Below are 24141 nucleotides of genomic sequence, written 5' to 3' on the forward strand. Positions count from 1 at the left end.
GTCTATGCGTCATAATAGATGACCACTCAACCAGACTCTCGCGTAGCACGCTTCTCCTCAATCCTGCTGTCCTGTTGAGAGTCATGTTTCCAAGTTGGTTAGCTTTCCACTCACGTGCAGTCATTGGCAATATAGTTTCTTCAACTCCGCTGGTCTTCACGACATATGGCAATCTTCTGGAAAAACTATTTGGTCTTTTATAGCTTTTCCCATGAGGTGGTTGCTGGTCCCATGGGGTGGTTCTCGAGATTAAGATATCAAATTTGATGTCGCAGATTCCTAATTCTTCTACTATGCGACCCCAGATGATCTACATTCATACACTATTTGAATTTCGATTTTCTTTCCTTTCCAAAGTTAAAACCACTACAATGCGCTATTTTATCGCCCTGTGCCGATGTCGCGCTCAATAACTGAGACCGTCAATCAAGCTTGCTTGCTGGTGACGTAAGTCGCCATCCTGCTAAAAGAGTCAAACCAATCTACTTGCCAATCATCAATTATCAAACGGAAGCCAATTAGTGTGCTGTGTCAACTGCCAGGTACTTTGAAGAAACGTATAATCCCCAATAACTCTGATTGGTTTCAATCAACCAATTTAAAAAGTTTGTTGTTGATGCATTTCATTTTATTCTCTAAGTCACGTTTTCCTTGCAACTTGATGCTTAATGCTTTCAGAAACTGACATGGAAAAGCAGTTTGTGGCTGCGTGATAAGAATCAGATTCGAGTGTGCGGTTGCATAGAGCATTGATTAAACCAGTACTTCTTCATGTGCCAATTTTGCGAGATCATAAGGCAATTAACCTAACCATGCTAACTGACCCGATACGAGCTAATCGTTTCTAAAGTTCGAAAATGTTTCCAACTACCGGTATGTTTAGAAAATTCAATTTCTGACTTGGTGGAAATACCTTAATCTATTCCAGTGAATGAAAACACTTATGGTCTAGAGCCAGGTTGTCCTCGGCACAACATTAGCAAATGAAAAAGTACGGCACATCTAACGTATTGATGCAATGAACATTACACAATAGCTATATTCAAGTTAATAAATGCGCATAGCCTCACCCTGCTCTTTGTATTTTCAAATAAGCTTAAAAATCATTGTGTAGGGTTGATGTTACAATAGAATGTCTCGCGAAAGCGTCCATATGAAATTGCCTGAAATTCAGGCGAATTGCGCGCAGAAGGAATTGTATCGCCACGCAAGCCCTTTATATTCTACGTGTCCAGAAGAATATTATTAATTTTGATAATTACCACTTTGCTGCTGAGTGAAAGATTATCAAAATTACAAAATTACAAAATTTCAAGATGAATTGTCTTCTTCTTTTTCTGCTATTACACTGACTGTGGTCTCTCCATCTTTCTATCCTAGAGAGCAAAGCAAAGAGTAAAAAGAGTGGGGATAACCAAGGTACTGTGCCTTTAACACAATTATCTGCATGGTTGTTCTGATATTGGTTAGTTAGAAACATGCTACTGTCGCATTGACAATAGAAAACTTTGAAATATCGCTTTTTAGTGACTGCCATGCATTTTAAATGGCATGATGGTTTATATTGCTTTTGACTAACACTTTTCATTATCGTATACTGTTTCTCTCTGCTTTCTTCTTAAATATCTCTTTACACTCTTACTAACGTTTACTAAGTTCCTAAAACATTTTAAGGAGCGTCCTTGTGGGACGAGAAGTTCACCATTTAAAATTTGACATGGTTGACCATTTGAACTTTGAATTCACCACCAGTGCCGTATAATCGTGAATGCAAAATATAATGTATAAAAGCCGCACTCACCGTAGCAATGGTTAATACGATTTTGTCAGTTTTAACCTCTCCTGTATAGAGGATTCGTCATTCAGAAACTTACACGAGTGATGCGGCTAATGGCGTATCCACTTTTCAGTAAAGCGGTCATTCTCGGCAACACGAAATATACCGAACACTTCCGACAGCCTCTCGGAACTTCTCAATCGGTTCCGAGATGACGGCGGAGATAAAGTCATACGTCAAACGATAGAAACCTCTGTCAATATTATTCATGTGCGTGGGCATGCCAAATACTGAACTTGTATCTAGCCGGACTCTGTGAATGTTCCTTTCAAAAGAACGAGTTGTCATCTTTTCAATTTTAATTTTAACTTTATAACTTTATTCTTGTAGTTGCTTGCTTGAAACGTTTGTCTTTTGTTTAGGGCATGGTTGACTATAACTGTCGCCTCATATTAGAGTTTATAGTCTGCTGATGATGTTGAGAAATGTTGCGTATCGCTCTCATTTTGAAAGTATCTCAGTCTACAAATTTTATCAAACCTACCTCAAATTGATATTTACATGAAGCTCGATTCTTTATTGCATTATTGTATTATCCCTGTATCAAGAGTTATGCTCCACGGTATTGTCTGATGATTCTTCATCTTCCTTGAAATAAGACAAAGAATTCTCAGTTCTGCATTGCACCAATTATTCGCGTATTCTTGATCCGAACATTTGTCTAAATGTAATGAAGATTTAAGATCAACAGGGTAACATATTAATTCTGATACCAGTTCATAATGTTACGTAATAACATCCAACACTTTATTAACTTTTATTTATTTATTTATTTATTTAAACTTTTCTATGCTCAACAAAAAATACATGTACATAAAACAAGCGGTAATGGAACAACATCAGAGCATAGACTGGAAACCCATTAGGCGCAAAATTAGCCTCTTTAATGGGTTTCCCTTGCCAGTTATTAGCACCAAAATAAAAATACAAGTATAAAAAAAAAACAAAAAAACAAAAAACACATTAACACATTAACACATTATTTGTTAATTATTGATATTATCAGAGAAAATATTGCCCTGAGAACACGAGTACTAGGAGGCCTATTCGACTTCTCAAGAGTTTCTCTAATTTTTTCCTGATTTATCCGACACAAGTCAGACATTTTCTGACTATTGACTCCTGACCGGGGTCTACCATTTTCAACCCACATATGCCACCAAAACTTCTTTACATCACGTAACCGACTCAATTCATTACACCAATAAGACTTAGGCTCAAACACTTTCTTAATGAAACTTCTTTTAGGCGCAAAAGAGTGAAGAACTGTATTAAGGTATGAGAACCGATCATTAACATGCTTGGGCCTCAGCACGGTTTACGAAATTTTCAGCCTGCCTCAGCGTGAACCAACATCCGCACAATATGCTGCACGGCAAACACGATTGGCCCATTCGTACGAAGGAGACACGCGGGCATCTCTCACATCACGGCTACTAGTACAAGGTGACTGCGATGACATACTTATCTTAAGGGTTGTTCTGATAGGAAGGTGGTCTCTCAAATTAGTGTCATCGAGACTAATAATCCTGCAGTCTAATATGTTACCTGCAGTCGCGCTGGACATCATAACATGATCAATCCTGTGTGAAACAGTTACGCTTAATACAGAAAAACGTCTAGTCAACCGGCTGCTGAAACAGGAAGTCAGCAACAATTAGGTCATTTGAGGTTAAGAAGTCATACAGAGCCTTAGAGAGTGGCGAGTAACCTTTATCTTTATACCAGAATCTCCCAATCTTCTCCCTCGGTAGCTGTGCGTTAAAATCACCACAGAGCAGGACCGGGGTACCATGCTGATCTATACAACTTTGCAGGTGATCTAGACATTCTATAAATTCTTAAAGACAGTTACTCGAATAGTATGGCATGTAAACATTCAAGATAACCTGGCGCACAGCACCACTATTGTCAGTCACAGTTACACCAATAAGCCGATCACAATCCATTTCAATAGAATGAAAATTCAGTTCTGCGTGACGCTTGCAAATAATTGCGACTCCCCCAAATGGGCGGCCCGAATACTGTGGATCTAAGTCAGACATTGCAGACTTTGTGAAAAATTGGTAAGTACCTATGTCGAGGTTTGGGTTTGCACCAGCAAGTATCATAGGAAGGCTTTGCAGTTCGTGTGGTCTTAGCCACGTTTCCGTGAGACATAAAACGTCACAGTCGCCTAACCTACGTGCGACATGAAAGGCATTCGATTTTAAGCCATGACAGTTATACGTCAGAGTCCCGGTGGAATCGGTCAGAGTCCCGTTGGTCCCAGTACTGCTGTGTATTGTCCCAGTGTCTCCCGGGATTGGTGGCACTAGCGTTCCACCGCTTGGACGGACGCGAGTGTCCCTGTGCCGCGCGCCAACCTTGACCATACCTCGTCCTAATTAGTACTCCCATTTACGGTCATTCTGGGTGTTTGGTTCACACCTCATTAACCCCAATCAACTTAGGCCTATGATCTTTATTGCCCTATTTTTTGGCAGTCCCAGTATTTTCTACATGCTTTCTCGAAATTTGACTCTGAAAAGCAAGAAAAGTCGGACAATGTTGGACTTTTGTCGGATAAATCAGGAATAAGTTAGAGAAAAACATAAAAAGGTCGAAAAAACCTCCCACTGGTGAAAGGGCACTGGGTTGCTGCAGTAAAGCGTGTGAAGCCAGACGTGGCTTCCGTCTTAGACTATCAAGAGAATGCAGTTTCGGATCTAATAATGGCAAATGGGAATTTATTATCCTTCTCCCAATGCAATATTCGCTAATGAAGCAATATGCCTGGTGTTACCAAGGAGAAAACAAACAGTTTATGCTATGAACCTCGAAAAAATATAGCGACTCTTTTTTGTATCCGGCAACAAATTATCTGGAGGCAACTATACTGTCACAGGATATTGATATAATGCCATCTTTAAAAAAACAGAATGGCTCGCAATATCTGCAAATGTCGCCATTTACTTGCCTGCAAAACTAATATAAGAATTTAAAATCTGATAAATATTACAAATATGCAATATACCAGTATGTTAGACTTGATGTTGTTTTCCAATGAATGTATCGAGTAAATGTAATCGCCAGAGGCAAGTTCTTTTGACACACATAAGTATTCTCTGATATTTCTAACCTAAATGGCGTAATGAATAACGCAATTAAACATCAAACGCGACAATCGGATTACATTTCCCCCTCAAGTTGCGGAACAAAGTAAAATTTGAAATGTAATCGCAAATCTTACTATTTTAATTACTTTAGTCGGAAAAGGAGGATGATCTTTCTGTTGGCCTATTAAAAACCAGGTCGAAGCGTTCATAATTTGAAAATGTGAACTTGCATTTGAGATGTGTCAGTTAACAAATTACGTACCGAATATAAGTTTTTATCCCTCATGTGAATTACATGGCGTACATTTCGTCAGTCCACTGTTTGAATTAATTGTCTACGGGATTATTTGGCACTGGGAATTGAAATCGACAGAAACAGGTGTCGAAATGTCTTGGATATGTCGTAACTGCCCCGTTAGCAGTTGCGTAAAACACTCTTCTATCCCGGTTTCCACCATTGCAATGATTGTAACAGATTCTTTCCAGCTGCTAGATCGTGGACGGATCCATTAACGGAAGCAACAGCTGCCATGTCTGCGTAATGGTTAGGTTCATTGGCCCCAGCAGGACAGATGAAGCGGGGGAGACATGCAATCACGGCGTATGATGTTGTCGTGTAAGCCATTCTACGCGATCATAATACTTAAGAGCATTGCGTGTTTAATGGTCAAGCAGTTTTATCAAAGATTTTGTTTTGTAATGCCATAAAATGTGCATGTCAGAAATTTACATATACATGTAGTTCTAAACTATCAGAAGTTGGCCCATTGGGGCGCCTTCCGGTTCTCGATGGGTATTTGGCAGACACATGTGGAGAAGTCATGTAGTCATTGTAGTGTCAGATGATCATAACGATATATCGAAACGATAGACTTAAATGCAAGCAAGTGTGCTTTGTAGATGAAATCAATATTAAAACTAAAATATAATGATTTATACATGTACTGTACATGATAGATCTAAACTTAACGTTTAGCATTGGTTTATTCTTTTACGTTATTTGAATATACTTCAAATACTGCTAAAGGCTGGTTGAACCATTAAGAGCTTCTAAACCCTTTGTCCAGAAAGTCGCACGGGAGGAATTTAAGTTAAAGCTCCACCTCCATATCTTGCTTCCACGGCTTCAGGCCAAAGGTCCAATAAAAGTGTCGATTACCTTTTCAAAATCAGTTTAAAGTTAGTGATGTACCTACCCCAGGCTTTAAATTTGTGCTGTCAAAGATTGAACTCGGGGTGCAACTGATATTTACTGATCTTTCAAGTAGTTCTGTGCCGTGGGCAGGCCATGTCAGGAGAGGTACGTATTCTCCGGACGAGGTGGGCAGATTAGACTTTTTGAAGAGAATCGTACTTAAAGAATGTTTCATCAGTTTCGAAAGCTACAGCGGGGGCCGGGTATTCTTTGGACACGCTGGTAAACTAGTAATTTCGCCAAATATTGGGTTTAGGACGTGTATGTCGTTGAATTTGTGGCGTGGCTATCTATTTCATTGGGAAGGGAATGGAGATGAGAATATCCCAGTCATCGTCGATGAGTTACCATAAGGTCAAGTCCAGTCACATCCTTACGGTCTGATGTGCTGTCTGGGTTAACAGATAAAGAGCTAAAGATAATTTCGCCTTCTTTAATAGCCAAGGAGAAGGACCCTCCGTGCTTGCGAAAAGTACGTGCTGGGAATCCGCGTTTTATAACAGCCGGTTATACTCATGTCTATAGTATACTCATATTCGTTCGCTCTGTTGTGCTGGATATGGGTGAACAGATAAACAAGGCCATTTCGCCTTCCTTTTTCTACCGTGAGCAGGATCCTCGCTTCACTTTGCGGTGTGATGTTGCCCTCATCAAATTCCTACGAAGAACAAAGGCAATCGAAATCCTCGTTATGCTGCCGTCAACTTAGTTCTCAAATCATCCATTGCAAAGATGCCTATCTTAAAAAGACAACATCACTCGCAGGCGAAGATGCGCATGCTGCGGACGCCGTTCGAGGCACATTTCGCTCGTTAGCCATTCTCACGTAGTGTTTTTGCACTTCTGTAGAGAAACTTTGTCATGTCTGTCGATCTGAAAAGAGGATTCCCAGGCTTCGAAGCATTTTATCAGACCGGGACCAAGTTGTTAAAAACAAATTTTTTCACTGACACTGGTGTTGAATTAACTTGGCGTTGAGTCTAACGGGCTTAACATAAAGAGATAACGCCAGGTTATTTTAACGCCAGCGTTAGTGACAGTACTGCTTTCGACAACCGGGCCCTGATGTTGAACAAAATTAGGTCCTTGGAATATTTGTTCATGTTATCACAAGTTTCACTTGCATGAGTTTCGATCAGGATTACAGAAATCGTTCATTTGTTTATGAAACATCGGTATGTGCAGCATCTTTCCAGTAAGCTTTATTACAAAGCTCAAGTGATGACCATGTAGCCAACACAATATCATACATTACAAGATTCAAATTCATAAACCATGCCGGCAAAGTTTCTATTTGATAACGAGATCTGCGTATGAAAACATTTGGTTGCAGTAAAAAATGATCTCAGAGAATGTCGACTCCAAACGCGTTATAATGGCTTATAATTGTCCAATTATATCGTGTACGCCTACAAATGGAAAATTATCAAATTGGTTTGCTTAAAAAATATACAAGTTGAAAATTGGAAAAGTTGTTTTTGCTTTCTGACACCATTGAAATGTTTTCAGTCATGCCGTGGGAAGCATTGTTTGAAGCAGAAATGAAAATCGTTTTTGCGCGAAATGAATTCACTTCGCCATCTGATTGGCTGATTTTTCATACCCGCATGTCCTCTGTTACCAATAAGCGAGGGAATAGGTTATGAAGTTGATTGTTCTCAGTGTAGGGTTTTCACTTTTGCATATTGAGTATCGTGGGAAAGAATGGAATTTTATTTTGGCTGAGTACATGACTTGCAAAACAAATGTTTTTGGCCATTTTGATTGGTTTGCAATCGCGACAATAATTTGCAATAAGTCGGACAGGGGAAACCAAACTGACAAACTGTATGTCGTCGTTGTCTTGCCGGTACAGATACCTTTAACGAAATTAAAAGGCTGGTTATAAATCATACTTCCCGCCCACACATTAACTCAAATTACCACCTCGCGCCTAAACGCACTTTTCTGCCTCCTTGGAAAGAGCAGCAGGGGAAGTGAATTAATCAACCCCTTTGTCAATGTGATAGAAATAATGCAAGATATACGGTTGTGTTTCTTTCCGTCGAGAAAAGGCATCGTGAAGAATGGGCTCGGTCGAGGCATCATATTGGTGACAGGTGCCAGGAAATTGAAAATCTGATGAGGGCATCTTTTAACCTGAGAATAATCTTTTGTGCTTGAGAGGGAGAGATTTTCGGTGGGAGAATATTGAAAACATACTGATGGGTTGAAAGGATGAAGAAGTGCATGCGACCTTTAAAACTATCTTTCATTCGACCTTTTTCAATGATATTTGGGGAGGAAAAAAACCGTTCATATCATGATCTCGAAATTCAATCATAATCCATCAAAATAAAAAAAAATTTTCTTAGGAAATTTTTGACATCCAGATAATTGCAAAGTGTGCGTAATTTTAGTCATATACTACGATACATTGATAGAAATCGCGATTTGCAATTATATATTTGTTTGTGAACAAGTCATTTAAATGTGAGTCATATTCATCTTCTCAATTTCAAATGAATAAAAAAGTGTACCTTTCATAAGTTAACTTTTCGATTTGATCATTTCTTTAATTTCTAATGAACAAGAGCACAGCTCCTTTGGTAACGTTTCGATTTGATCCACTCCCACATGTCATTCTCTCAACAATATCGTGTGACCATCCTGCATATATCTTTCAACGGATGTCTCCGTTCCTTTTCTTTTCCGTACCATTTCCTATACATAATTGCCTTCATTGATCTATTTTAAGGTCCCTAAAGCATATCATCTAACAAGACTAATATAAGTTCTTTGCAACTTAACATTTGTCAGCCAAAAAAGATGAAACAGACGGAAATAAGCTATGATATTATATAACCTTATGTCATTGTCTATTTTATATCGGGACTTTTAAAACAATGACAAATCATCGCCTTTGTATTCGAGTCCGTATCATGGTATAAATACGTCATCCTGGATGGGGTTTTAGAAGTCCGCGGTCTAACCTTAAAGTTTTGTAATGAATGAGTGCATTGTCTTGGCTACCGGTCTGAGCAAGGAGGGCAGAAGTTCGTTTCACTAGGCTTTCATACCCTTGGGTAATGCTGATTCGGCAAAAAAGTTCTCCTCGCGACTTACTCGGTGGGCTCTATTCTTAAATGAATAAACTGTTACAGAAGGTGTTGATGTTGGGTTGATCTGTTTCATGTACTGACATGCTTAAAGGAAACCACTACATGTATCAAGGAGTTAGCAACTAAACCCGCAACGAGTTCGTTTTGAGCATAGCAACATGCTCCGTCAGCACTTGTCGTCTTAGTTAAACCTCAAGAGAACCAGTCTGATTTCCCTGGTGCCTGTAATCTAGTTTCAAAGGTTTCTCTAATGATTGTTAACAATGGCTGAATTCTAATGAGCAAAAAGGATCGAATGTGGATTATGACGTACCCATTTGAGCCATCTCCTTTGAGAAAACCTCCGACGTTCCTTGCATTCTTAAGAAAAACACTGCTTCAATCGAGTACAATTGATTTAAAAGGAAAAAGCGTCAAAGGAAGAGATTCGAATTCTGCCTATTCAAAATTTACCTAGAATGGAAGAAATCGGTTGTAAATTATCATTCTCTTTTGTGGTTTCTTGGCAATGCAAGGAACAGTTATTAGTGTGTAATTATTTGTGGCTAGGAAGCGTCTGCTTCTTTCGGACGTGCATTAATTGTGTGCAACTCCTGGTCTGTGCCATGTACTGAATACTGTGTACTGTATAACCCTTAATAAGTACAGTAGTTAATATATAATCATAATTTAGTAATTGAAATGACTTTGACATCTCAACCAAAAATGGGCGCTTATGAGATGATGCGATCCCCTGGGTTCAGAATTCTCAAAAGGGAATCATGTCCAAAAGACTCTTGAGTTTAATCGAGTTAAAATTGATAGTAATTGCATTGCAGTGGTTACAAAATCCTGTAAAACACCATGCAACAGTGTCTCATAGCAGATACCTCTATTCAGATATACACCGCAATAAGTTCACTAGACAACATCATTACAATGATTTGCCTTTTCAGCAAACACCCCGCGTACATCACTTCCCACGTGGTAATGTCATTTCGGTGGGCATGGGCCCCTTGGGGACAATAAAGTAAATGGCTATACTGTGTCTTACATAGCGTTTAATGTGTAGTATACAGATCACTATTGGTCTTCCAGACGCTTCAACCGATGTATGGTCAGGGTATTATCATGTTCATTCAACGGATAGGTTCCCCTACGCTGGTATCCCCCACTCTCGATGGGGCCTGAACTTTTGAATAGCTCCTGGGATGGTGCAGACTTCATAGAGTGAGGCAGTGCATCGGATGCTTGCTTACAATTGACCAGGCTGTCTAGGGCAAGCAAGGCTCTGGGCCCTCCACAATGTTAAAAAACAGCTTTGACGTTACATGATCATACAAGAAAGCGAACACTCTGGTTAACCCTAAATCACCCCATCAATGCTGTGGATGGCTCCCGGTGACACCGCAGCGCGCAAAGAAAATGCAATCTGTTGAGAATGAATAATAAGTATAGTAAGAGTAAATAGTACTCAGCATTAAGACAACTACCTTCACCTTTACTGCAGCCATTACGATATAAATCTATGACTTTATGATCTCTTCGTATTTTTTTGAAATTTCATCGATGCATCAGTTAGGAAAATCCATGTGCGCGACTGCTGGAGAAAACGAAGACCAAAGTCTTGACTCAGCAATCGATGATGACGACGACGACGACGGCGATGATTGCCTGATGGCTTATGAATATTTAATGGCAAATGAATGCCTGACAACGTCAAGCCATCGAAAAAACATAAGATCCATATGCGTCATGTACAGGTTGCAATTCCTTTGTATCGGGCGAAACCGCCCACGATATAAGTGCCGCATAACTATAACGGTCGGTAAACGTGTGATAGGACATCAATTTCTCCAATTTGGTTCCATCAGAAAGAAACCCATGCAGCTGACTCAGCGTGCAGCAGTGTACTTACGCCTAACCATTGTGCGTCTTCAAACACAGAAAAATGAATTCGACGTGGGTCATCGGGAAACCATAGTAACAGCATGGATGCAGAATATTTTAGATGGCACATTTGGCACCAATCTAATCGGAGGAGTCGCCAGGTTGTTTAAGATTCTCTTCTATCAACACAAGGGCGCGTCTCCGTGCGTAGGCCATTACTTCAATGCCTTAATTGAATCTGATCAGAATTTGAAGGAGATATCAATTGGTGGGTAGAGCGCCTTTCGCAAAAATATCGCGAGTAAAGAGCAGCGATGGTCACGTTATACTCGATCCGTTAGTGTTTACGATGTCATCCTGAATTTGCGATGGATTGGAAGAAGTTTAGAACACTGTTGAAAAAGTAAATGCACGTCCTTTACCAGCCGAGGAGTGGGAGGTTCCCGAGAGGCATGATGCCTAATGCCTGTCGGTACGGTCTTTCTTCGAAATTAACGTCAGCGCTTGTCACATCATTGGTCGAGGTTCCAATCGACTCGGAGCACCTTTCCATGTCGCTCTCTGACACCGTATGTTATTTCAGAAAATCCATATTTCAAAAAGCAACATAGAGTTGATCCATACTCGTATATATCGTAAACAGTCGTCTAGTCACCTGGCCTGCGGTTTATGGTGTCGGAGTTAGCCCACCGCCCACCTGCGTCGGGATACTGCAGGAAATGACCCGGCGGTGTTCGGATTTGCATCTGTCTGTGAATGTGAATCGGGCAATATCCATCATTGGGGAAAACTTGCTTACAATAGCTTCTCTATGAAAAATGGGTTACAGTGAATTGGTCAGTTCTTATGACTTTAGGTTTTCATAGGCGCGTGAAGTTGTAAGTGTCAAGAAGGTCTCCTGCATATTCGTTTTCGTTCCTGACATTCTCTAAAACATGGGCCAGCCAGCTCACAGCCCGAGACCTTCCGGAGCTACAAGTCACGAAGTCGCAGTTCTTCTGGCGGTGGCGTGTCATTGGATATGGCGCTAATTGAGAAGGGTAATCTAAGGATCAGAGTGGAAAGCTTGCTTCCGTAGGTTTTCACTTGGACGTATTGAACGTATCCTATCATGTGGCTGAATGCGTGCTCTAGCAGAGGTATCGGCAACATGCACTTTGATCGAAGGCAGGAAGTAGGGCCCTTGAAATGCCTCCAATATTTCTAAGGTTTCTTTACTTTAAGTCGCCGGATCCCGCGAATGGGAGCGTTATGTCGTGTCCTAAAAGCCGTGTCGTTCATGTCGTGTCCTATAGTGTTTCCCTAGAGCACAGGAATATCATTTTATCGCGACAAGAGCGAGGTGTATGATGTAAAGGCTAGATAGTGGTATGAGGCAGGGGAGACCCTTTTGGCGACTTTGCATAACATAACCTGACCTACCTGTTCCTTGTCTAGATTCTCTTTAATGGATGAAACTTAATCTATAATATCCTTGAACCAAGTCTGGTTGCTTGCTGTTCTTTCGATCTTATCATTGTTTGTAAGGGTTCTGAGGCTTTTAGGCCGTGTCTCGCGATCAAAGAGCTACTGGATAGCGTGTATGAGGATACGAAGCTGATTAAGACGCAAGGTTTATGATTAAGGAGAGTCTGTGGGGAATAAGGGGAAGCACTCACTTCCAGAAAACCCTCTGGTGTGGCAACGAATGGAAATATTGGCAGGCTAGACGTCAGGGACATTCTGTTGTCTGATATCAGCCTCCCTTCTGTCCTTGGGAGAATTTTATTACAAACATCCCCAGTGATTGAAGAGGTCAGCTGTTGTCACCGACACTATACCTGCACAGGAAATGAGTATCACTTCAATCAAGAGATAGCTGGTAGCTAATCTCTTATCAATACGCAGCCATCTTTTGCCTTGTCGTGATTTGGTCAAGATGGTTTTGAAAAATAATGATTTCTGTGCAATTTAAACTAAGAGGGCATAACTAATCAAATACGGCGTATGTGTTTAGCTTCTTTCCCGTGACTGTGTGAACCTGCATTTCGATGTTCCTGACCCACGATTAAATGCGAACGGCGCACCCCTTTAAAAAGAAGTTCATGAAAGGAAAACGGATATTTGCCTTCGGTTTTAGAAGAAATAAAAAGGAATGCTCTCTCATAATGCTGCGTATGATATTCGTCCCGTGAAATGTATTAGTCTTCGATGTGGGCAAGCGCAAGTAGTGGAAGATCGCAATACATGATACAGACTCGGCAAATATTTGTCCATTGAGCTCAATGTCATTAAAAGGGAAGGGATAGGTCGCGATTTGAAAATGTCAACAAGATAGCAAAGAACCGTAGTTCTTCTCAAAGGGATATGCAGATGGCGTATAAGAACCGAATATTACGCTTACTCTAATCCATCTTAAGTAGAGACTCTGAAAAGAGCTTAAACAGATCTGAGAAATCGCATGGCATCATTTTTTCCTCAGCTTTGATTTTTCGAGAAAAAATGTGACGTTGATAAATGGCATAATTTCCTTGGATCAAAGCAATCACGATGGATTTTTCTAAAGATAGGTACTCGACTTAGGACGATCCCTTGCGAGACATAAGATCTTCTCGTTGAAAAAATACCCATTAACGGACTTCACCCTTGCATTAAGCTTAAGTCTTGATCTTCGAGATCAGATGAAATGTGCATTTGCGAGAGTAAGGCATGGGAGTGAAACCAATAGTTGAGTTAGGTGCAGACTTGATCACTACGTTATTGTTTTTGACTTAAGTTGATATCTACTACAAAAAGTTAATAATTTTCATGATGAGTTGATCGCATTATTCATATTAGTTGTAAGTACACTGCATTGTTTTTGTCATTGCTGACTTAGGCCTATCTCTAAAAGCTGTTTCGTGGGGGGTCGATCATCATCATTTGTCTAGAAATGCAACCTCTAAAGAAAGATTTACTCAGCAAATAATCACTCAGTAAAGTGAGCCATGCCTAAAAGTACTGCAAAATCCGTCTTCTGCCGGAGGAAATTATGTGATATAAAAACATATATGAAAATGACTAAAACCTTCAATTCCTTTTCAAATACTGTTCCGTCGCTTTTGGCTCTGAATAGTATCGTAGATTTATTTCGGCGATAATTTAGCAGAAATGACAGATGTATAATTTTGAAATTCTCGGGGAATTTTTCGTATCATTGTATAGCAATGCATACCTGGATGTTAAACACCAGAACATGAACCGGCCGCCCCTCTGATCTGCATCCACAACCGCCAGTCCCGCAAAGATGTCGACAGAAATACAGTGGACATGCGAAATGAGAGTGTCCCACATAGATAGTAGGCAAATAAAGCTGATACACTCTCAGCCATAAGTCAGCCTAATTCATTAATATTCATGAATGTGTGTCGGTTAATTTACTTCCTCGTGATGAAGCCCCGAGATGGGACACAGGCAAGGAACTATAGTATCCACCCGATGAATATGTACAGTACGTGTGCAATTTGTATCGTACATTTGACTTACACCGAAAGGTCGATCTCAAAAGCTTCTATCACATTAAATCGAAGCAAATTGAATTGAATCGTACTTGTAATCTTTTAGAGTACGTATTAAACATTAATTGGAGTTGTCAGCCGTCAGTCCTCGGCTGATCAGTCGAGGTATTGGGATCGCAGTATGTAAAGTGATGTCTCCTTTAATTCACTCAATTATTTAGTGCACTCATTCATCTGTCAGCGCGTTCGTAAATGATTCAGTGCATTCCGTCAATCAGTCAATAGTGATGGGGTCAATGCATTCAGTTGGTCAATGCATTCCATTGGTCAATGCATTCAGGACATTTGGCAATCAGCAATGCATTGGGCATTAGTTGAACCGCGTTGGTCAACAATTCAATGCATTCATGAATGAATCAGTGCATTTAAAAAGCAGTTGCATTTGGCACCCACCACGGTCACTGACATTTAAAAGCAAGCAAATGATTGACCTTCAGAAAACAAACCACTGTAATACACCAAGTCATTTGTGCCATCAGGCATCTCATCTCTGACTTCAGTCGCCCTGGAAAACAACTATCCCGATCGCACCAGTTCGACAAGTGGGCTTCCCAAATTCCAAGAAAATAAACCCGACGACGGGCAGTGAATCTTGTTGCCTAGATTGAAGTTGGACCCAAAACACTTGCCTAGAGTTTTGTAAAGGACGTCATACGTCCATATGAAGATTGGCCTGGCTTGTATCAAGATGCATGTTGGCGCAATAAATATTTGATGGTCTTTCGTGTATTTTGATGCACCCATCTCCTGACCCTTTTCGGTGATATCCTTTATCCTTGCCGTGCACACCGCAGCATCTTTCTGGTAGGTTAGGTTTCCATCAACAGTTTCGTCAATCACTGAAGTCGCCTCTCCTCGTGGACCTAACGAATCAGCCGGTCGTTTTCTCTTGATATATTCATTAATCCACATGTTGTATTTGGGCTAATGCTAAATTAACCAATATTTCTGACTGAACGAGCCAGAGACGTTGTCTGAATAACGTAAAGCAGCAGGGTAGAGTCCACTTTATTGGATATATTTAGTATCAAACATGAACTTACGATACATCGTTTAAGACCAAGATAAAGTCATTATTTATATTCGTATTACTACTATTTATAGCTCTGCGTCCTATACGCGATATACTCATCAAGTGCGCCTTAACGGTTGAAATTGAAGGTCCGACTGCTTACTTTGACGCTTTCAAGTGAATGATCTCGCTACTCAAGAAAACATCTCAGTTGGGAAACACCACCCTGCTTGAAAAGTTATACATCTTCGAACATCATTCTTAGAGGCTGAACTTTTGCTCAAATTGCCACCCGGGGAAGAGTTAGTGAATTCCTACATACCACAAGTAGTCACATTATTGCATGATTGATGGGGCAGTCAAATAATGAATTTGTTTAACGTAACGTCAAGATCGGAAGGAATGTGATGGTTTATAATCGCTCTGATTTATAATGACTGTGCAACACAGGATATTTCTATCGTGACATGCTGGAGGAATTTCAAAATTGGCCTGACGATTTAGCTGCGTAGTAAGTCGGTCATCTTGGGATCTGTGCCGTTGTTGGGAGAGGGAACTTCTCAATGTTTGTTCAGAATAATTTGAAGGCGAGAAAGCGATTGGTAAATTTGATGTGTGCCCATGGACCAGATTCTCCAAATCAGTGTGGCAGCAAACTGCAAAAGAGTGGCGTTGTTGCAGCGTCGGTACCGTTATTTAGACAAGTTGTGACGTTTAGAAGCTCTAGGTATCAAACACAAGACTAATAAAGGTTCCGATCCTCTGTGAGTTTCAGTGTATAGGGTCGCAGTAAAATAACTGAGTTCTGATCTCGTAAATAGTACTTTCTCTTCTGCAGTCAGTAGTTATCTGGTAGAAGACCTTTGGAGTCGAGAGTTGAGTTTCTCGTACGGCGACATCGCCTTCAGAGACATCTTCACGAAATGTGCAAAACCTACTGGCACAATGATTTTGAAGAATTTCATTCGAATATTTCCGATGGGATGAATGCTTATTGAATATTTTAGCAGCGGTTCAGATCATGCCATGACAAGTGTAAATCCAATGATACTCAATAATCACGTCGGACAGGTCGGATGGGGGGGGGAGATTGTGCAGGTGCTGTGACATTGTCCCAGTTGATGCAATCTGTCAGTTGAGTTCCACTGTGATCTTGCGGGATTTCTCCAGATCATTCTCAATAGTGCTGTCGGGTGGATAATCGTAATCAAACATCATGGTGTCGGTCTTCATGCAACACAGTTTTCATCCGGCATGAGGTTTTTCCAAGGCCCATTTTTGAAGGAAATGGCAGTAGGTAGTATATATTTTAAAGCCACCATGACTCGTGGATATTTGAAATCGCAGGATGAGGACCCTTTCTATCAGTATTTGGTCTTCCTTGCAAAGCTCTCACCTGTTGCTCGGCTTGAGTCAGTGTAGAGCATTTGACTTGATGGACTTAGAATGATTTACATGCTCGATGACAGTTGTTTCAGTTTGATTCTCCAATATTAAGAACATTTTCATTATTTCATCTGGCACGTCCTTGCTGAATTACTTCCTTGACACATGTCGTTCAGGTCAACCAAGACGGAAGGTAAACATAAAAGGCTGTCACCTCTCTGCCTTGAAATACCCTCCCAAACCAGTCAAATGAACACGCGGCAGGTTTCTGAGAATGACAGGCACTTATCAGCAGAATCCAATACATTAACCAAACTACGTAGCGGTTCATATTTCAATTGATTTCCAAATGGCCATTCACATCACGCATTGCAGTTTATGCCCACTCACAGAAAACTTCATAAAATTTCCCTTTTGCCACGAAAATCATTTATATCTGCCGGCTTTTTGTCTAATAGACCAGGAAATGAGACCGTCAGCAGCGCGGGAGCAATTTCCGCCATGTTGATTTACTTGCGAGATGGTAATCTACGACCCATTTTCGCCCTGGGGGTTGCACCAATGATCGATTGATTAACGAAGTTTATCATTGCGTGAACAATCAACGTCTGTTGATAAGTTTATTTCTGTTTTCCATAGATTGTTATTGCCGGGGGTGTTCTTGGGCAGCTCGACTGTTTCAACAGAAACAAATAGATAGTAAAATCCTTTACTTCTGATTTTTATCTGACGTACATTATGTTAGCCCAGTACATTATGTTAGCCCACTTGCATTCCAAAACCTTAGCCCTCTGATATGATGTTGAAAAAGGCGATGGTTTTATACTTCAGGCCGCGTTTTCTGACTTCGGGCCGCGTTTTCTGACTTCTTTACGATAGCAGTTTAGGAATAAAGTAGTCGTTACAAGTCATCCCGAGCCTGCCATGATCTTTAAGCATTTTTTTCCAACCGATAAATATGCTCTCCTAATGATATCAATATTCATGTTTGTGGCTACTCTGGTTGGGCAACAGCCTGCGGCAGACAGGTCAAGCGCTCCCCTGTGTAGGTGGAAGCGGTCGATTCGTGTTACTTCTCTTCTCGCCTGAGGCTGAATTGGTATTTAATCCACCATGTCCGAGCTCCCTTGAGTCCACGTCACATTCCGGCGTCGCCTTCGTATCGGGTCATCAGGCAACGTCTTGAGATCAAGATGTAACATACATTATCATTCCACGAGAAGGTTCACTGCACGAACTATAATTTGGAGCACTGTAACCCCCCCCCCCCCCCCTCGCCTAGAGAGTCAGCGCACCGTCTCATGACTTATTCTTTCTCTACTTACAGAAAATGAATATGGTGATGATCAGCTAGAGGTGTTTAGGGACGCAGCCAAGTAAGTATAGACGGAGGTTGCCCTGCTTTTCGGTGGACCGGGGACGGAAAAAGTTGCCGATGAGTATAGTGAGTTAAAAATTGGCGAGCAGCTCGAAGTCGGTCTGTTCGTGATAACACCTCATTGGTTGTTTATATGAAAATATTTGGTCAAATATCTAATCAACTCGACCAGATCTGAAACAAGTGGTGTGTTTGTTCCTATTCTAATCATACTAAAAGGTCCATCTTTTTCAGACGAATCTGCTATTTGACTTGAGTACATGTAAGTAAAGTGCGTCACCATTTAATCGGTAGGTGGATGATTTGGTGATGGGCCGGTTTGCTTGGTCGATCAAAAGCTGTCACGACTTATGAAGTGACAAGTTTTTTCCATTATGCGATTCTAATGAGGCCGCTGGGCGACAGTCGCACGAGAAAAACCACAGCCACATGCACATGCTGCGATTTTCACCGATCACTGCAGCTCGTCGCCATGCGTCAAATATATACCAGCATATATTCCAACTACCAACTGTACGACTTGCAACGGCCAAAAATCGCATCATATGTGCTCATGAAATAATGAAGTACACGTTTTCCATTATGCGACGGGTCTTGACCAACATGTATATAGTTAATAATACGGTAAGGGGCCGTATTTGAGTACGTACGCACACGATTTTATTACTTCCACCCGCTAGAGCGCAGACCACCAACTGCCATATTTCACAAACATATCGTCGGTCGATACTATTGCATATAGTCAATGGCGAACGAATATTACAGATCATATTTCAGTCCCCCTCCCCACACCTGTTTCATGGAAATGAACCTCAAACGTACAAGTATCCTCGCCCTTGCTGCGCACATGCTAAATGAACGGCCCCTGGTGTTATCAGAGCATGTGTGGGCTTCTTGATTAGGAAATGATATCCAGAGTTTTGCATTGTGAATAACCGATAGCGAAGACTATGACCAAAGGTCTATCTTTGTCATCATTCTATTGGTGAAGGATGCATGAGCATGGTGATGGTTTGGTTCTATTGAATGCTGTCCACACTGATACTGAAGTCCGTACTGAAGTCCCTTATTATCAGCGTCAACATGGTATCCACTAACCGAGTCGAATCTCACGTGCAATCTGAAAGCTAAAAATGTTGCGTACATGTAGAGTTATTTCGACGTATCGATTTCATTTTGTTGCGTAATCTTAGAGTTGTCTACAGCGAGATTTGACTTGGCTGGGTTGAGAGCATTCTGAACCGGGTGCTGGGATTACGAGCGAAGCAAGCCTCGTAAGAAAACCTCTTTCTTTTTAGCTTAGCGTATGGCTGTCTCATGTCAGGGTTGTTGCTACGAAGATGTCGGTTGTTACTGTTCCTGTTAATGTTATACAGCTTTAGATTGATACACCGGTTATATGCCAAAATAGATTAGACAATCGTTATTCCATTCGCTAGAGGTTTCCGGCGAGTCCACGGCGGCCCGCAACCGGTAAATTAATTAGTTGAATCATTTTCCAACAATAGTTGCCATGATATGGCTTGCCTGGAATCATAATATGATAATTTATCAATATTATTAATAAACAATTAGTCTTATTTCAGTTGAGAAAAGCGTCTTTGGTGTCAGTGTATAAGCGCGCTGCTATACGCGTCAAAAGTATAGCGTTGCATGTGACCATGACCACGGCCACTGCCGAAGTTATAAGTCAAAAGAAATAGACGACATCAAGACCTTAGAATATTTAAACAATTTAACCATTTCTTTTCTTGTTTGCAGTCAACTCCAGACTCCCCCAGAAAGGTAAATTGGCCTCCAGGGTACAAGGTTAACTTTGTATCACTAAGCCGTTTACTTTTCTCGTCTTTCTCTCCTTTTTCATATGTTATTGGTGGAGGGTGCAAGCATTCATTCTACGCTTAAACACGTTTTTGCAATGTTTCACTAGCGGTTTAGGAAGCCACAGTGTAGTTGTATGAAACTGTACGAAACGATATAAATAGTTAAGTCACATGACGACGTAACAACCATGGTTCTAATGTACGTGAACATTTATCAGAAAAATAGTATTCGTATTTGCCTCAAATTGTAGCATCAACAACGAGCTCCACGACTCCGAAGACACTCTCTCCAATTGCAAATTGGTCTACCATCATCGGAAAGACGGAGTTTTTGAAAAAACCCTTAGTCGAAACAACAAATACTTTCAAACATGGCAAAATAGACGTTTTTCAAGCGTGGAATAAGTGCTTTCCGCAAGGACAACATGCATAAATACTAAAGAGACACTTTATTCAAACGTGATTGTTTCGTCGTTATTTCTTCTAAAATATACTGCTTTTGTGTAAATGAGTTTCCCTGCATGGAACAGACCTTCCTTCCAGGCACATTTGTTGATATTATAAATAGCGTTTAGAAAATAATGGCTCGACTATACAGCACCGTTATCGAGTGCGTTCACTATGAGTGCAATAAATCAAATTGCACTCTCTGCCCACTTTGATTCTTATCTTTTGGATATTTTTTTCTTCACACGTTACCCTGGATAAAATATTTTCTGATCATGTTTTTGAGTTGGAATTACATAAGACGCATTTTGAAGTGATTAGTATAGGGTGCAATCTGAAAGGCGTGTCGGCGGTCCAAGATTCAGACTAAAGCTGTTTGGCTGCATCGCCATCTCATCGAACCGTCAACGAACCATCACCAACAACATATTTTGAAAGACTGCAAAGTTCAACAAAATATATAAAGATATCTTTAAAATCTGCTTAACACTTTCGCAATTGCTTCTATAGAGCATACTTTAAAATTTTGCCTGGCAAATGCTTAATCTTTAAAATCTGCTGAACTCTATCGTAACTGCTTTAGAGTCTAGTTTACAACTTTGCTTGTTGCCGACTTTTCTAATTCCACAATTGCTTTTTGTGCACGTGTGTATGTTTTGATAGACTTTATATGTCTTTACCTTTGAAGTACGAATTGTTTATTATAAGGAAATGGTTTGGATTGGAGGTCTGCTTTTCGTGACTAAGAGCGCCTGCCTTGAACAAACTGTGCACCAACCTTTTCATGCATTTCTGCGGAATCGATTGAAATTTTCAGAATTATGAAAATGATATACCGGTATGTGCGAACGACTGGCCCACCGGCAGAGCCCGGGAATTGAAAACGAACAGAAAAAAAAATCAAAAACATATTTTAGTGATGCAATGTCTACTCTCTTAGTTCTTATGTATGTTGTGCTTACGAACTTTTCTTCCTATTAGTATATGAATGCCTCTAGCATACGTTGAATTCCATTCTCACTTGTTATTCCTTATGAATAAAGACTAACAAATGAATATACGAAGGAAGACTAGCAGATGGATTGATGAATAAAGACTAGCAAATGTTTTATATCAGTTGTATACATAAAAACCTAAATGAAGTGTAAATGTACATAAAGTTTTCAGCAAAAAATTATACTGGTCTTCATACATGTCATCCATTATTTCGCAGGCAGACCATCCCGAAAAGGATAAATCATTGGATAGCTACTTAAATGAAAATGCACGCACAGCTGTGCTATTTCTGGATTTTTCTATTCCTTGCATGGTATTTCCTTACTAAATCTGCACATCTCCTGTACCGAAATGATAATGTCATTGAGGCGGAGGTATGCATTTGATTATTGAAAATCTAATATATCTACTAATGCTGTGATATGAATCAGAAATACGCCAGGACATATACATGTACGTTCAGTGAGTCTTCTTTCTTCAACTTTTAACATATAATTTGGGTGATGGGCCGAAACCTTCACTAATTGAAGTTCATCACTAATGGACTATTCTATAAGGCTAATGAAAATGGAATTCTTCGTTATTTTAATTTTAAGACTGTACGGTTTTTCGACCCCTTTTACCAATCTTCATCCTTACCACCGTCTATCTTTTCAGGAGAGCCTTTTACAATTTTAAATGCGCCACATCGTCCTGCCGGCCCCGAGCAATGGAACCAACCCTCCGGTGCTGCCCAGGTATGCGATGCAAGTGCGGAATCCTGTGGAACGCCGGCCAGTGCAAGTGCACCAACTACGGCTATGGACGATGAAAGGCTTCTCAAAGATGTCCCAATAATCGGACTGGACACTGCACAAGTAGTGTCCTTGTAGATATCCCTTACAGGGCAATAGTTAAGACTGAGTTAATTAAAAGTATGTGATTGTCAAATTGTTTTGCAACCGACGGAAGAGTGCCATAAAATTGACCGAAACGATCAAGGTCATAGCACCTTTAGAATCAGATTAGCGCATGCGCAAGCATTAGTACAGTTTCCCGTCGGCTATTTCGGTTCGTTCGTTACCTCGTTACGACGCATGCGCACTTTGAATTTGAGGAAAAAGAAATTATGAATATACCATAAACATTCTCTCTTATAGCTCAATGACCAGACCAATGACTTGCATGCTTATCATTGGCCCCATCACTGACCTCTTTGAAAGGACTTTAAAGTATGTACATGTATGTTAAGAAAAAAACCTTATGAAATGTGTTAAGAAAGAATAACCAGAGTGAAACATTTTATGGCATAAAGCCTTATTGTCTGTATTAAATTTATTTCATATGGTGTTCATTGAGCTAACGTTGTTATAAACGTCTGAGAAGGATCTTCCTTCTTATTTTGGAAAGGATCCGCATTGGTCTACGTCATGAATGACAGGTTTCATGCCGTAGGCCCCTACGGATTTTGGCCAGAGGGTGCACAACGCAGAAGAAATTCAATCATTGACTCCTTTTCACATTTCTGTATGTGCCATTGAAAACTAGAATAATCACTTGAAACGTCCCCTTGGCTTTGAAAGAGCTTTCTGTGCAGTAGTCATGTGCAATGAAAATTAAATGTCTATTTATTAACAAAACTGTACCATTGTTCAATTTGTTTACGTTAAAGTTCCTGGAAGGATCCGTGATCAAAAGCTTTCAACTCCGATAATCTTTACAGGCGGATGTTAAAGAAACAAGAAGGATGCATGGTACTCCTACTGAGTTCACCAGTCGTATGGCGTGATTCGGTTCAAGCCAACCTTGTACGGGGAACCACTGAAGTACAGTCCTCAAGTAGTAGTATCGGTGTAACGTTGGAGAGTTTCCCTTTCTGAGTGCGTGGACTCAATGTTTGGGAACGCTGAAAGATCGACACGTTTTTGTGTTACTCCTGTTGAAAAGCCATGGCCTTATTAGCAGTGTGTTGTATGGAGACACTGGAATATGGGGAACAACCACATCAGTTACACCGGTGTGACAGCGGATATAGTCCCCCTGGAGTCATAGTCCGGTAGCATTGTATTCGACCAAGTAAGCAGAATGATCTATTGTACCGCTAACCCTAACCAAAACATTCAGTAATGCGGGCTATTGTTACACGGACTATCAGCCCTAGGACTACTATCCCTTGCACACCGGTACCTGAAGGGTTGTCAGGTATAGATACTCCGATTGTACCACGAGATGATTATAGTTTGCTAGACCGATTGTCCTGTTCCAGGAGCAACCCAACCCGATGTTTACACCTTTCCAGAAATGGGGCGCCGAGTGTTCGAAATAATGATGTCATAAGGGGAAACTAGGCCTTATGGTGGAGGGACAAAGGAGATAGTGATGGTTGACCAACACACTTGAATGCCTTTAATGACGGACAAGGGGGAAAAAGTTAGTTCCAATGCAAGCCACCAATTTCGGGAAGCATGTATTGTAGCACCCAAG

At 40.6% G+C, this 24141-nt stretch overlaps 1 protein-coding gene across 5 annotated transcripts in view; it reads left to right on the forward strand.

The window, feature by feature from the left end:
* LOC135488388 (uncharacterized) overlaps window positions 1–23286 on the forward strand; it is a 121087-nt gene extending 97801 nt beyond the window's left edge. For 2 of the 5 annotated variants that reach the window (XM_064772982.1, XM_064772981.1), the window contains 4 exons: window positions 1381–1419; window positions 18362–18410; window positions 20174–20197; window positions 22336–23286. In XM_064772982.1, the coding sequence (XP_064629052.1) occupies window positions 1381–1419; window positions 18362–18410; window positions 20174–20197; window positions 22336–22489 (266 nt within the window). In that variant the 3' untranslated portion in view covers window positions 22490–23286. The remainder of the gene's footprint in view (window positions 1–1380; window positions 1420–18361; window positions 18411–20173; window positions 20198–22335) is intronic. The other 3 variants (XM_064772984.1, XM_064772983.1, XM_064772986.1) reach the window with 3 other exon arrangements.
* The last annotated feature ends 855 nt before the right edge of the window (window positions 23287–24141 follow it).

The sequence above is a fragment of the Lineus longissimus genome, chromosome 5 (assembly GCF_910592395.1).
Source record: "Lineus longissimus chromosome 5, tnLinLong1.2, whole genome shotgun sequence".
NCBI classification, from domain to species: Eukaryota; Metazoa; Nemertea; class Pilidiophora; order Heteronemertea; family Lineidae; genus Lineus; species Lineus longissimus.